General features: G+C 41.6%; 1 protein-coding gene across 3 annotated transcripts in view; it reads left to right on the top strand.

Moving 5' to 3' along the window:
* wnk4a (WNK lysine deficient protein kinase 4a) overlaps nt 1-14,270 on the top strand; it is a 65,563-nt gene that overhangs the window by 42,305 nt on the left and 8,988 nt on the right. For 2 of the 3 annotated variants that reach the window (XM_049563201.1, XM_049563200.1), the window contains 6 exons: nt 2,101-2,236; nt 2,666-2,782; nt 7,116-7,271; nt 10,226-10,280; nt 10,567-10,698; nt 13,023-13,891. In XM_049563201.1, coding sequence (XP_049419158.1) covers nt 2,101-2,236; nt 2,666-2,782; nt 7,116-7,271; nt 10,226-10,280; nt 10,567-10,698; nt 13,023-13,891 — 1,465 coding nt within the window. The remainder of the gene's footprint in view (nt 1-2,100; nt 2,237-2,665; nt 2,783-7,115; nt 7,272-10,225; nt 10,281-10,566; nt 10,699-13,022; nt 13,892-14,270) is intronic. The other variant, XM_049563202.1, reaches the window with a different exon arrangement.

Genomic DNA, 14,270 nt, shown 5'->3' with positions numbered 1-14,270 from the left:
GTTGTTGCATAGAGGTGATACACCATCTCATCTAGTTGCATTGGTGTGAACCGGCAGGTTTTTAGAACGTTGCAGAACGGCGCATTGCAAGTAGTTGCATGTTTCAACTCGTCTCGTCATGAATCTTTGGTTTGAACTGGGCTTTAGTGACTAATGGAGACAACAGTTTTTGAAACTGGTCCACTATGAGCAGGAAAAAAAGGTGCAATGTAATCCTTATGGGCAACTATGCACCGTCAGTACGTCCACTAAAAGTACAAAAAGTGTTTACCACTGAAAGACTGATTATTATTGTAAGGGTCTGACAACATTATAGGACGGATCCTGACAGAGATAGACCTTTTTGTTTAAGAGTAAGATCCTTTTGTTTGACCAGAAACCACCCTGAAATCACTATCACCAAACTCCCTTTAAATAAACTGTAATCTTCTCATCATGAAAGACACTTCACTCAAAGCCGACAGAATCTTTCAGATATGTTTATTGGGAAACCAGTCATTTAACAGTGAAATTGACAATTGACAGTTACGTTTCCTTTTTTTTTTTTTTTTTTTTACAGAAAATAAAAAATAATAATTCCACAAACACGATCCCTGACAAAAATGACACGTGAGACAAGTAGCAAACTATAAGCAAACAAAACCAAAATCAAAACAACAACAGAGCTTTTCCAGTAAAGTAAGATCAGTTTTTCAAAGCCGACAGAATCAAAATAAAACTCACAGAAGCTGTCTTTATTTGTCTCTCCACTGTTCCAACAATCACCAACTCTGGTTTGGTTGAAATTAACCCTTAATTCACCCAGTTAGATGTGAAAATATGCTGCCTCTGGCCGCGCTAAAATGACTATTTATTTGAATGGAGTCTGGTTGGTTTGGCAATGATGAATTTGGCTGTTTCTGGTTAAACAAAAAGGAAAAGGAAAGGGACTTACTCTTTCACAGAAAGGTCTATCTTTGTTGGGATCTTTTCCATAACTTTGTCAGACACTAAAAATAATCATCTGAGTCTGTCAGTGGCAAAAACAAGCGCTTGAAGTCGATGCACGTTGAGGGTGTAAAGGCCCCGAATGGTTACAAAGCAGCCTGTTTCACTGCTGCCAGCTGCAGCTTGCTCTCTCAGTACTGGACCAGTTTCAGAAATTGTTGTTCCATTTAGTCACTTGGACACACGAACATGGGAAAATAGGGCCCAGGTTGGAAAATGCTAAAGTTACCCTTTAAATACAGTTAATTTAGTTCAGAATATGTCGTGCATTATTTAGAATACAGGTGGGATTTACAAAGTATTATAAAACAAACACAGCCTGCTTTACTTAGTGTGTCTTCCTTGATTGTCAGTTTGTCTGACTTGACCATAGCAGATTGCAACAAATGTCAAGTCTGGCTGGGTATAATGTTTCACAACAGCTTAGGCGTGCACTATTTAGGATCCATTAATTAATTCCCTCTCTGAGAAAAGCCACGGATTACTGATGAGCGGAGCTGCATTTCATCATCGCTTGCAATATCAACACAAACTATTTTGTTTAATTTCCATGTCCTCAGTGTTTAAAGGTGAAAACGGGCTTTACTTTGAACCACAGTTACCGGCTTTGCGCTGGAGGTTTTTAAATAGAGACAGGCGGACGCTGCCAACCGGTAGGCCTGTAAATGTTTGCAGCCTGTGTTGGAGAGGGGAGTCTGTGACCGCAGCAATCCAAAAAGACCCAGGAGACGCAATTAGCTGAACCAAAGCTTTTTATAAAATTCACTGAATGTTCTCCAGTTCTCTGAAACCTAAAACTCATTCATTGTATAAATACAACAAGTCACATGGGCGCGTTGCTTCTTCTGGAGCTTCATATAGACTCTGAACAGGCCTCGCTGAACTGTATTGTTTAACTCTGCTGTTTACACCCAAGATACATGCCACTGTTACACATCATGACTTTATTTGACATCTCAGAGTGCTGTTTATTATTATGTGTGGTGCTAAGATAATCAGCCGTGATGGATGTTCAATTCACTTCTGTTGTAGATGATGAGTTTACTTTGAAAAGTGGAATGTTTCCTTGGCGTGTTTTCTAACCAGTAGCATGTATAATTTATTTCCCTTCAGCTATGCCTCCGATGTGACTTCAGGCTTGAGTGATGGCTACGAGGGCCTATCAGAGAAGGGCGAGAAAACAGCTGCGAGGCGAACTGCTGGGAAGCTGTTCAGGAGGAGGGCGCGCTCAAGGCTGCGCATCACAGGGGTACAATAAATCAAAAGTTTTGTTTTATTGCAACAGCTCATCATAAACAAATAAATCAACCAGCTGGTTTTAATGACTGAATTAGCAGATTCATTTTATTTATGAGCGAGCGGTAAAGCTCCACCCTGGTTATGCAACGTTATCAGTTTTTCCCCGGGCAACCGCAGTACATTTCTCTTCTGATCAGGACACTCTGCGGTCTTTTAACGAGCATGTTTGGACTGGAGGCAGAGACAAACAGATCATGCACAACCACATGTGCATACAGTGGTGCAAAGAGTGCAGTGCACATATAAACACACTGCATACAGTAGACGTTTGCTCACACGCACGCACACATACATACAAAAACGCATTGTTCCTCCTGTGTTTAACTTCAGAGGGTAAACAGACCCCTGTTGTTACCATTGATCCTGTCTGTCTCTGCAGCTCTCTGATAAAGTGGACCGGGTGGTGGAGTGTCAGCTGCAGACGCACAATGACAAGATGGTGACCTTCAAGTTTGACCTGGATGGAGATAACCCTGAGGACATCGCTGCTGTCATGGTGAGTCATTCCTGCTTCTTAATGATCAACAGGTTCCATATTCAGAGTGTCAATAATAAAACCACTAGTCGGGTTAAAAAAAGCAAGGGTGTCTTTTCTTTTTGTCCCAGCTATTTACTCAAGCTTGGAATGGTATTGGATTTATGTTAAACTAGCCTCTGAATCAAGTAACAATTGATTAGATTCAGATCTGGGATATCCCCCAGTGGACCTTTTTTAAGCTTTAACTAATAAATAATTGGTGATAGAGTCCAAACCCAAAGAAATTTCTGTAATAGCAAAATAAAGAATTGTTTGGATAGCAAATGTTTGAGCTCTTTGACTGATCCTATATTCAAAATGAACGTTATTAACTTTTGCAAGACAGCAGATATATCGGTCACAAGTGACAGTGACAGAATCGTTTTCAATGCTTAAAACTAAGCGGGACAGTTGTAACATGGATTACTGCATGAGCCTACTGGGCCCCCCTGGCTTTCATCTGCAAAATGTAACTCAAAATTAACATGTACCGACCAGGAAGGAGACTCAAAATGACCTCAAAGAGATGCAAAGTGACATGAAATAACTACCAAATCAGACAAAAAGACTACAAAGAGACTCAAAACAGCCACAAGAAGACACAAAATGACCTCAGTGAGACACAATCTGACTACAAAGAGACACAAAACAACCACAAGAAGACACAAACCTACGTCCAGAAGACAGAAAATGACCTCAATAAGACATAATATGACTACAAAGAGACACAAAACAACAAGGAGATGCAAAACAACCAAATAAGGCACAAATTTACTTCAAGAGGATACAAAATGACCTCAATGAGACACAATCTGACTACAAAGAGACACAAAACAACCACAAGAAGACAGAAAACAACCAAAAAAGACACACACTTATGTCAAGAAGACACAAAATGACATTAGTGAGACAACATGACTACAAAGAGACACAAAACAACCACAATGAGACACAAAACAACCTCAAAGAGACACGATCTGACTACAAAGAGACACAAAACAACCACAAGATGATGCAAAACAACCAAAAAAAAACCACAAACTTGCTCCAAGACACAAAATGACCTTAATGGGACACAATATCACTACAAAGAGACACGAAACAACCACAAGATGATGCAAAACAACCAAAAAAAACCCACAAACTTGCTCCAAGACACAAAATGACCTTAATGGGACACAATATCACTACAAAGAGACACGAAACAACCACAAGGAGACACAAAACGACCTCAAAGACACATGAAACAACCACAAATAGATGCAAAACAACCAAAAAAGACACAAATTTACTTCAAGAGCATACAAAACGACCTCAATGAGACACAATCTGACTACAAAGAAACACAAAACAACCACAAGGACACACAAAACGACCTCAATGAGACACAATCTGACTACAAAGAAACACAAAACAACCACAAGGACACACAAAACGACCTCAAAAAGACACAATCTGACTACAAAGAGACACGAAACAACCACAATGAGACACAAAACGACCTCAAAGACACATGAAACAACCACAAATAGATGCAAAACAACCAAAAAAGACACAAATTTACTTCAAGAGGATACAAAACGACCTCAATGAGACACAATCTGACTACAAAGAAACACAAAACAACCACAAGGACACACAAAACGACCTCAATGAGACACAATCTGACTACAAAGAAACACAAAACAACCACAAGGACACACAAAACGACCTCAATGAGACACAATCTGACTACAAAGAAACACAAAACAACCACAAGGACACACAAAACGACCTCAAAAAGACACAATCTGACTACAAAGAGACACAAAACAACCACAAGAAGATGCAAAACAACCAAAAAAAAACCCCACAAACTTATTCCAAAGACACAAAACAACCTCAAAGAGACACAAAACAACCACAAGGAGACACAAAGTGACCTCAAAGTCTGTGTGTCTTGCTCCTATTTTACAATGAAAACTTACATTTATGTTTTCATTTGTAAGATATCAAAAGAAAAAAAAACGCATGGTGGTCATTTTAACTTGTTGCTTTCCCACGTACACACCAGCACAGCCTGGGGAAGTTATTACAAACTCATTACTCACTTTATTCAGATTCTAGAGGAGAGTCCACAGTTTCCAAAGTTAACATATATGTCAGTCTGAATTTTGTTGAAACATGTTAAAAATGTTGCACAAGACATCTATGATATTTCCATTTGATTGAATGGTGCAATAATACTGTTACACAGCACAAGTTTTTTATTTCACATTAAAGCCGAATTAAGAAATAAAGGGGGCGTAAAGGGTTAACAATGGAGCTAATCAGTCTTCACTAGAGGCTAAATCATCCAGAACTTTATAGGATACAGAAATAAATAAATGAAGTCACTCAGTTATCAGCTGATAAAGTCAGACAGATTCCTCTATCTCAGCTGCACGCACACATGATTCATCCTGCTTCCAGTTAACGGCTTTTTGTTTGTCGATCATATCTCTGACTGATAATATATCTAATGTTTTGTGAAGTGCGTGACGCAGGTGAGCAGCCCATCCCCCCTGTTGTCTCTGAGCGCACATGCACGAGCCTGCGTGAACAAGGCGTGACGGGGCAGCAGCACGTTTTCCCCACTGAATGTACACTGTTTTCCTGACTCTTAAAAACACAGTGGGCTTTTGTTTACGGAGTCTTGGCGCAGCACGGGCGCCTGGCATCACAGCAGCCCCCGTGGTTCTCAGCGCAGGGTTTTAAATGAGGTGAATTATGCCATGCTGACAGGGTACGGTCACCACGCCCCAACCCACAATTCACAGCACTCGAAACTGCATGAATATGCAAAACTCAGAAGCTCTTCTAACAAACTGCTCTGTTGTGGACGGATGATTTATGTTTTTTTCCCAAGAATAACTATTAGTGAGGGGAGGTGGCTGGGTGGTTTCATAGATGGACACACAAAGAGACAATAAGTATGTCTTGTAATCTTGGAAGCATGTATTCTTCTATCTACTCCTTTACAGTGGTGGAAAGTACATTTCAAGTTCTGTGCTTAAGTATAGCTTCAAGGTACTTTTACTTTCTATTTTCTGCCACTTTGCATCTTCAGTTTTCTACTTATTAGTGCAAAATATTGAACTTCTGCTATCTAAACTTTGCAGTTAAGGATTTTATATAGAGAAGATCTGATGGACTAAAAGTTCAGTGGGTGTTTTTTCTTCTTGAATTAAGATTTTTATATTTCCTACACAGATATCCAAAAAGGCACCCCAATGTCGTTTACAAATGGATATTCACACTGTAAAATAGGCACTGCCGAGGTGCCCTTGAGCCCCTGTCCATCGGCAGCCCCCACACTCTGACATCTCTCCATTTAAAACATGTATAGGTCATGTTTGTGCGTGTGTGTATTTCGGATCTGTGAAAAAATTTAGTTTTAACTATCCTCCTCTGGGATTAATGAAGTATCTCCTTCCTAAAAGGCAAACATATAAATAAAACTAAAATCACAAAAGCACAAATAAAATAAAAAATGTAAACGCTACATTAAAGTTAAAAAATTAAAAATACAACAAAAGAAACAAGAACAATAAATACATATGTGCATTCATTCATTCATTTTATTTACACAAGTGACCGTGTGTGTCCCGGTTAAAACTGGCCTGACTCACTTAAAAACTGGTTTTCTGCAGGTTCCTGTTACGCTTTAAAAAACACATTATAATACGAAATAAATACAGAAACAATCAGCAGAGGCAAAACGACAAAACATAGGCAGCTACGTAGACAATGCACAGTAGAGGACTTAAGTGGAGTGAGCAAAATGGGATGTTAGATTTAAATCAGTGGTTGCAGGTACGTCCTTCCATCAGATAGTGTTTACATGCAGGTTATTGCTCTAATGTTGTACGGGATCTCGTTCCAGATCTTAGTGTTAGTGTGAGAAAATGATCTCTGACCATAATTGTTTTTGTAAGGTGGTACAGGGATAAGTGCATGCACTGTGGGGACACATGTAAAAGAAATAGAGGGTTTGGGTCCTCCTTAAGGAAAATTTGGGCGTCAAACACTTGATTTTCTATCATTCTGGTGAGTTATTATGCACCAATTTGTGCCTTTTTTGCATCATTTTATGCTGAAAGTGTCTTAAACCTAATCAAAATATAAATCCTCTGCTATTTTCATGGGTTTTTAGGATATGATTTCAGATGAAGGAAGTTTCTGTAATGAAGCCCCTGGACTTGTACTTAAAACAATATTTCTCATTGAGACATCACTGCTTTTCCTTAAATATCTAAACACTCTTTCCATCATTGTCCTTTTTAACTTCAAGGTGCACAATGAGTTCATCCTGCCATCAGAGAAGGAGGGCTTCATCCACCGCATCGGTGACATCATCAAACGGGCCGAGGCTCTGATGGCTAAGGAGCAGCACCGAGTCCTCCAGCCTGCTCTCCACAACGGGGTCAACTCGCTGTCGTCCTCGCAGGTCAGCAGCAACACCTCCACATTACAGCATTGTTAGCTGAGAACAAAGGAAGTGAGTGTTTGACTGTGCTGTTTTATCATTATGAATTACATCAGCTACAGTCAGTCCAGCTGTGCTTATCTAAAGCATGCCTGTAAATCTGGTCCAAATGGAGAGCTGTAGAGTACTGCTTCCTACGCTGGGAATAAAAAACCTCAAAGTGCTTTCTTCACTGTCCACAGTCCCTCCTGAGACGTGCCCTTAAAGACACAAGGTTAAGTGTTCCTGAGGTAGTTCTTTCATTCAGAGCATAATGTTACTAAAAGCACTGCTGTCATAAATCCCTGTGATTTGTGGAAACATACCCCATGCCTTCTGTTTTTTTTTAACCCATTTATTTGTTCCCGCAACCACAAATCCTTTCCAGCGCTCACACCATAATGAACTTTCCGGCATTCCTGCCCACATCGAATGGGTAAAATAATTTATATTTGGATTTATTAAGCCTCTCTGAATTAAGATTCTGTGAAACTGTAAAATGAGGACTTCCAGGAACCCCCCCCCCCCCCCCCAAAAAAAAGACTCAATCAGAGCCGTACCATCTTATACATGATATGACCTAATCAGATACAGTATGTCAGGAAGGAGAAGTGTTTGTCCTGCCAGGGTATGTTCCACTCTGCAGAACACGCAGAACAAAATCTCCTTGTTCCCTTCTGTAAAAATGATCTAAGATGTTCATAAATGGTGGAGGAAAGAATAAAGTGTGGTTTCATGTGGCACAAGTGAATGCAGTAAACCCTTACAGCCAACTACCTACCTTGTTCACCATGTTTCCGACCCGTTGGCTACATAATTACCCTGAACCACTGTGGACAAATCTCTCCTGGCTCCCCTCCAGCACCTGATTAAAAACACTGCATGGACCACATCCCCTAAGATTCGTTGTGGCTGCTCTTCCCAGCACTGTCCAGCCAAAAAAACAGACCAAGCTACTCGAGTTTGGGAGAAACCCACGAGCCCAGAGACTCATCTGTCTGTCTTTGTATTGGCTGTTGTTATTCTGAGAGAGGGTGCTATTCAGAGTTTTAGGAATAGATACTGTGGACAAATAAGCTCACAATGACAATGTTAATGTACTCATGTAAAGCAGGTATACTGTTTACCATTTTCACGATCTTAAAGTAATAGTTCACCCCCTAAATTACCATTTGTGTATCATTTACTCGACCACTGTGGCATTGGATTTCTGAAGAAAACAGTGATAGAAGAATCCAAAAACGGAGAAAAGTCTTGAAGAATTGAAGTCAGAGGGGTCCACGTTTAACAACAGCAATACATTGAAACATTCGTCACAAACTCTCACACAACTGGCATAGTATAACAGAAGTCTCATTTATCCAGTTGTATGCTCAGCACTTCCCAGAAAATGAGCTAAAGTTGAAGCTCTCTGTAAAGCCAGATCCAATTGACAAAAACAGTAATTTAACGTCGCTGAACACAAGAGCTGCTGGTCAACTGCTGCGTCGACCAGTTAGTTTGTTCATCTAAAAGTGTGACTTGGGCAAATCTGAACTAACCCTTTACAACACCAAAGTCACACAGTAACACAAACCAACTAACTGACTGAGGCACTGGTAGACCACCAACTCTTGTGTTCAGTGAGCTTAAATGACTGTTTTTGTCAATGGAGTCTGGCTTTGTATAGAGCGTAGATAAGTTTCATTTTCCATTCAGTTCCCTGTCAGGAATTGCTGTCTGTCTGGGAAGTGCTGAGCATACAGCTGGATAAATGAGACTTGGATTACACTGTGTGAGTTATGTGAGAGTTTGTAAACATATGTTTTGATAGAGTTATACTATTGTTCAACGTGGACCCCTATGAGTTCAATTCATCAAGAATTTTATCCGTTTTTTGGATTCTTCGTTCACCTCGGAGGCAAATCAGTAGTATCTGATATACGATTGATCATTTGGGGATGATGTTTTCCTTTAATTTATCTTGTTAGCATTGTACCTTTTGCGAATTAGCACTAAACACAAAGTACACCTGCGCCAAACCATCAAGAACATGTTACTTCACTGGGTATTTGAAACATTTGACTACGGGATCATGAATGTCTGGACAAAATTCAGTGGCACTCAATCTTAAAGTTACTGAGATATTTTTTAATGTCTAAAGCTAATGGGCATGTAGCTACTTCCATGTTTCAGATGATACGTCATGTTTGTAGTCGACCAATGAAGATGAGCTTAGATATCACCTTGGGTGCGTCCTTCACCTTCTCAAAATGATCCCACATTTTGGATTTCCAGCCCTGGAATTCGACCTGACTTCTGTCTGACTGCTGGGCATGGCCACTTCCTGTGTCTGTCCTTTCAAATTAAATTCCCACATGGTCCAGTTATATAGGTTTGGATTTGTTTTGATGAGGCACAGCTCCTAATATATATTATTTTCTGCAACTAAGTGACCAATGAAATCTTGCCGACTAATGACCCCTCTAGTCGACTAATGTTTGGTCGACTATTAGGGGGCAGCCCTGCTAAAATTCATATCAACTCAGCCTCTTCTGCATTGGTTTTGCTTCACATCTGAGTCTTAGAAGTCCCCCAATCTTATGGAAGTAGAGTTCCCTTTTAAAGACACTTCAGCAGCAACAGACATGATAGATGTAGGTCAAAACACATCAGTACTAGTGAACCGATGGAGGCAAATGGCCACCCACCCAGAACCTGGTTCTGCTTGAGGTTTCAACCTGTTAAAGGGGAGTTTTCCTCACAGTTGTCACCTTGCTTGCTCATGGGGGAATGTTGGGCCTCTATAGATTAGAGAATGTGGTTTAAACCTGATCTATATGAAAAGTGTCATGAAATATTTTGTGAACTGGAGCTATGTAATTAAAACTGACCTCATTTGACCACAGCACTCTCCATTCCAGAATCACAGTTTTATCACATGTGCTCTCTTACAGCCCAATCTGCACAGTCACACCCTGCCTCGAACACACTCCTCCTCTTCTCTGCCTGGTAAGTCTCATGTCTGCTCTTAATTTACCCATTAAAATGATAATTTGATGCTCTTGGAGATTAGATATGACATAAACGTCTTAAGATTTTCCCTCCTGCCTTTTTTAATCATATCTTTAGAGTTTGAAATTCACCAAGTAACATCAAGTGTGTGTGAACTGCATAAAGACTCACAGCCTGCCACATTAACTTGCATTTCTTTGTTGCATCTCTTTACCTGTGCATGATGGTTGTGTGTGTGTGTGTGCATGGTGATCCGTTCATGCATGTGTGTGTCTGCTCGTAGACTTCGGTGTGGCTAACCCAAGCTTAGGGGTGTGTGACTCTCTCCCATGCCCCGATGGAGACGTCTTCAGTGCAGACATTACTTCACCTGGGCGACCTCTAATACGCTCACAGTCTTTCCACAACGCCCCAGGTAAATGGCCCTGCGGCCCTCCCTCTGGTCCCTCTGTGAAGAGGCCCAGCATTGTTTACTGTTTCAGCACACTGAAAAATTGTTACAGTCCTTTGGCAAAGAATAAGTCAAAGCAAAGCTCAGCTACCTCATAAACCCTCCCCTCCTCTTCTCAGAGCCCGTTCTTGGTATTGTTCAGACATTTGCATGGCGCCATCCACCATCCCCACACCTCAAAGCCTTCGTCTGTGTCTGCTTTGCAGCAGGGCCTCTTGGGTAATTACCTCACCTGAAGGGCGCTTTTCTGGCTTTTAGGGAGCTGTGAATGCTGTCGCTGTAAAGCATGAGCTTTTCTCCAGGGCTGTGATAGTCGGCAACATCTGTTTGCCAGCAAAAACTCCTACAGAATTTCCAAGAAAGCCCCCTCCTTCCTAACAGGAGGTGCATTTGAAGTCAATTAAAGAGCACATCCCCACCATATGTCCCCTCTATCTGAACACTCTCATCCCCTCTTGTCCTGTGTCTCCTCTCTGCTGCATGTCCACTGCATGGTCACTTATGCAATGCCTCTTGGCCACCTGCCACTGTTATAGAGTGTTGCCTCACCTATGTTTCCGTCAGCATGGAAAAAGTAGAGGCTGGTTTGCATCATCAGGAGCAGGAGGTGTGGTTTATAACTGTGGAGCCATTGTTGAGGTAAATGTCGAATCAATGGATGGGGCTAGAATATTGGCATCCTGAACTTTTCCCCAAAGAGTGATGCAGAAATCCCGACTATAATCTCACAATCAGACCCTCCCCCCCAGTTTTGTACACACTCACATGTGCGTTTCATTTAAACTCCTCGAAAATGTCATACGCACAAGCCTCGCTCCATTGATGCTGAATCCCTCACAGCCATGTAAGCCTGGTGTACAACTGCTCCAGCTTACGAATGCAATTATAGTCGGATACTGCTTTGAACAAAACGTCTTTGTTCACCATGGAAACCCATTCTTTGAAAGTGCGGAAAAGATTTATGCTCCACATGGCGTATGTCTTGGCAGGGGGCTGCAGGGAGAATTAGACTCACCAAACCCTGAGCAGAGAGGAAGAATGAGTGATCTAACTTGTCTCTCTGGATCAGTTCTGTCCAGTTCTGGGGGTGTCATTTTAAGTTACACTTATTAGTCAAGTTAAAGCTTCTGTATGTAACTTTTTACTAGTATGATTTATTTATTGCCAGTGGGTGAACAGGTTGTAACCAAACTTAAAAGCTGGGACCTGCCCCGACTTTCTTGGTTGCTTCTAGCAGCCTGTGGACTGACTTCGGATCAGCACACTGTTGCTGCCGTTGTGTTAAATGTGTGGGTGTGTGTTAAATTTAGTGCACCACATCATAATGTCCCTCTGATGCTTAAAATAAAGCCTAACATTACAGGAAACACTGCCATGTGAAATACATTATGTTACTGTGGTTTTAGCTGGATAATATTAGCCAACACTAGCTTGCTTACTAACACAGACAAATTGCTAGCTAGCTAATGTAGCAAAATACTGTCTACTGTGATGAAGGTCATTTAATCATTCAGACTAGCTATCGTTACAAAGCAACCAATGCAAGATTAATACAACATAGCTTAGTTACAGCTAGCTGGCTAACCTTAGCTTGCGTGCTTGTTAATGTAATAACTAGCAAAGTAATATCTGAGTGAATATGTTAATTGGCTAGCTTGTTTGCTTGTTAATGTTATTGGTGGATATGTTAATTGGCTAACTTGCAGTTTGCAAACTATTTTATCAGCTAAAGTTACGGAGCAACTAACGCCAGATCAGTGCAGTGTAGCTTAGTTACAGCTAGCTGGCTAACCTTAGCTTGCTTGCTCACTATTGCAATCACTAGCAAAATAGCGTGCATATGCTAGTTGGTTAGCTTGCCAAATTACTTACCCCGCTCACATTATACATGATAGTAACTTCTGTATTTTGACAGTTGGTGTCGATTTAGCCTAAAATAAATGATGTAATGTTATAGAACACTTTCTACTAGTCAAGAGCAATGCCGTAGTGGCCAACAAGCTAACTGTAACTTTAGCTAATGTTAGCCAGCATGCTCTAACCTAGCTATTCTCCATGTATCTGCTGTTGGTTGCTCGTAAAGTCAGCAGATAATGTAATTTGCAAATGGGAAGCTATTTAGTATGATGGAGGAGCCAATGATCCAAATAAATTATAATTACATAACCATTAAATTAAGACATTAAGAGACTTTTTTTACTTTATTTTACATGTTTTTCCAGCACAGTTTATGTCAAAGACTGACCTCAAACTACAGATTTAAATTGTTTTTAATCTTTGTCTTCCAGGGTCTCCTCTTCATTATCAACAACACCACCATCACAACCCTGCATCTCTGCTGCCCCACCACCAGCACTACCACTTGCCATACATGGGCCACAGTCACTTCCCATTCCCGTACCCAGGCCCTCCAGGGTCCCCCAAACCAGGCATGCATCCTCCCCTCACACGTGTAGCCAGTAACCCCACCTTCCCCTCTGTTCCCTCCCCAGCCCCTGGTTCTCCAAGTCCTCTGAATGAGACCCCAAGCCCCAGCAACAGTGATGGTGTCACCATGTCCCCACCTGCCCCTCAGCATCCCAACATGTGGCCCCCCCACACACAGCCCCTATTTTCCTTAGCTAATGTCATCTCCATGGCCATGAGCATGGCTCAGTCTTTCATCCCTCCTGCGAGCCTGCCTGCGCAGGGGATGCCCTCCTATCCAGCCTTCCACCCCCAGCTACCAGCTCCCATGGCCCCACAGTCAGCTTACCCCTCCGTCTACCCACAACATTATCAGACCTCATCAGTTGAGGTCCCCTACCCTACTGTGGGCATCCCAGCACAAAACAACGTCTACCACAGTCCCGAGAATACGCCTGTGATGGACGGAGCCGGGTTTCCTCAGAGCAGTCATCCAAGCTGGCCGCATCACGTCTCTCCACCTTCTTTGCCTTCCACTCCTCCACTGGTTCCTCCGGAGCCTCAGCAGCAGGTTGAACTCTTAAGTCCCCCCACCAGTCCCCCAAGCCTGACCCAGGAGAATATCCACCACAGTTATGTGGAGTCGTACCCAGCACAGGTTCCAGTCCAGGCTGAACCCAAATCAGAAGTCTCCAGTTCAACCTCCATGTCAGATTTTTCCCCGTCTCCCCCAGAGAGCCCAGAAAGCACTGTGAGTTACCTCAAATTACCTGTTTATTATCTCAGCTGATACTCCTTTAATATAATGTTCTGTGCATGCAAATTAGTGCTGAAATGATTCATTGATTCATTGATTAAAGGTCCAGTGTGTAGAATTTAGGGGGGATAGATTGGCAGAAATTAAATATAACACTCACTACCACATTTGCATTAGTTTATAATCATCTTAAAATTGGAATTGTTGGTTTTTTGCTAGCTCAAAATGAGCTGTTTATTTCTACATAGGGAGTGGATTCTCTTCCACAGGGTCCGCCATTTTGTTTCTACAGTAGCTCAGAACAGACAAACCAAAGAGTAATTCTAGATAGCAACTTTTTGCATTTTATCATCAGCCACCTTACTTCTCCTAC

The sequence above is a fragment of the Epinephelus fuscoguttatus genome, linkage group LG20 (assembly GCF_011397635.1).
Source record: "Epinephelus fuscoguttatus linkage group LG20, E.fuscoguttatus.final_Chr_v1".
Classification (NCBI taxonomy): Eukaryota; Metazoa; Chordata; class Actinopteri; order Perciformes; family Serranidae; genus Epinephelus; species Epinephelus fuscoguttatus.
The sequence above is the reverse complement of the archived record's forward strand: the minus strand, read 5'-3'. Positions and strand labels throughout refer to the sequence as shown.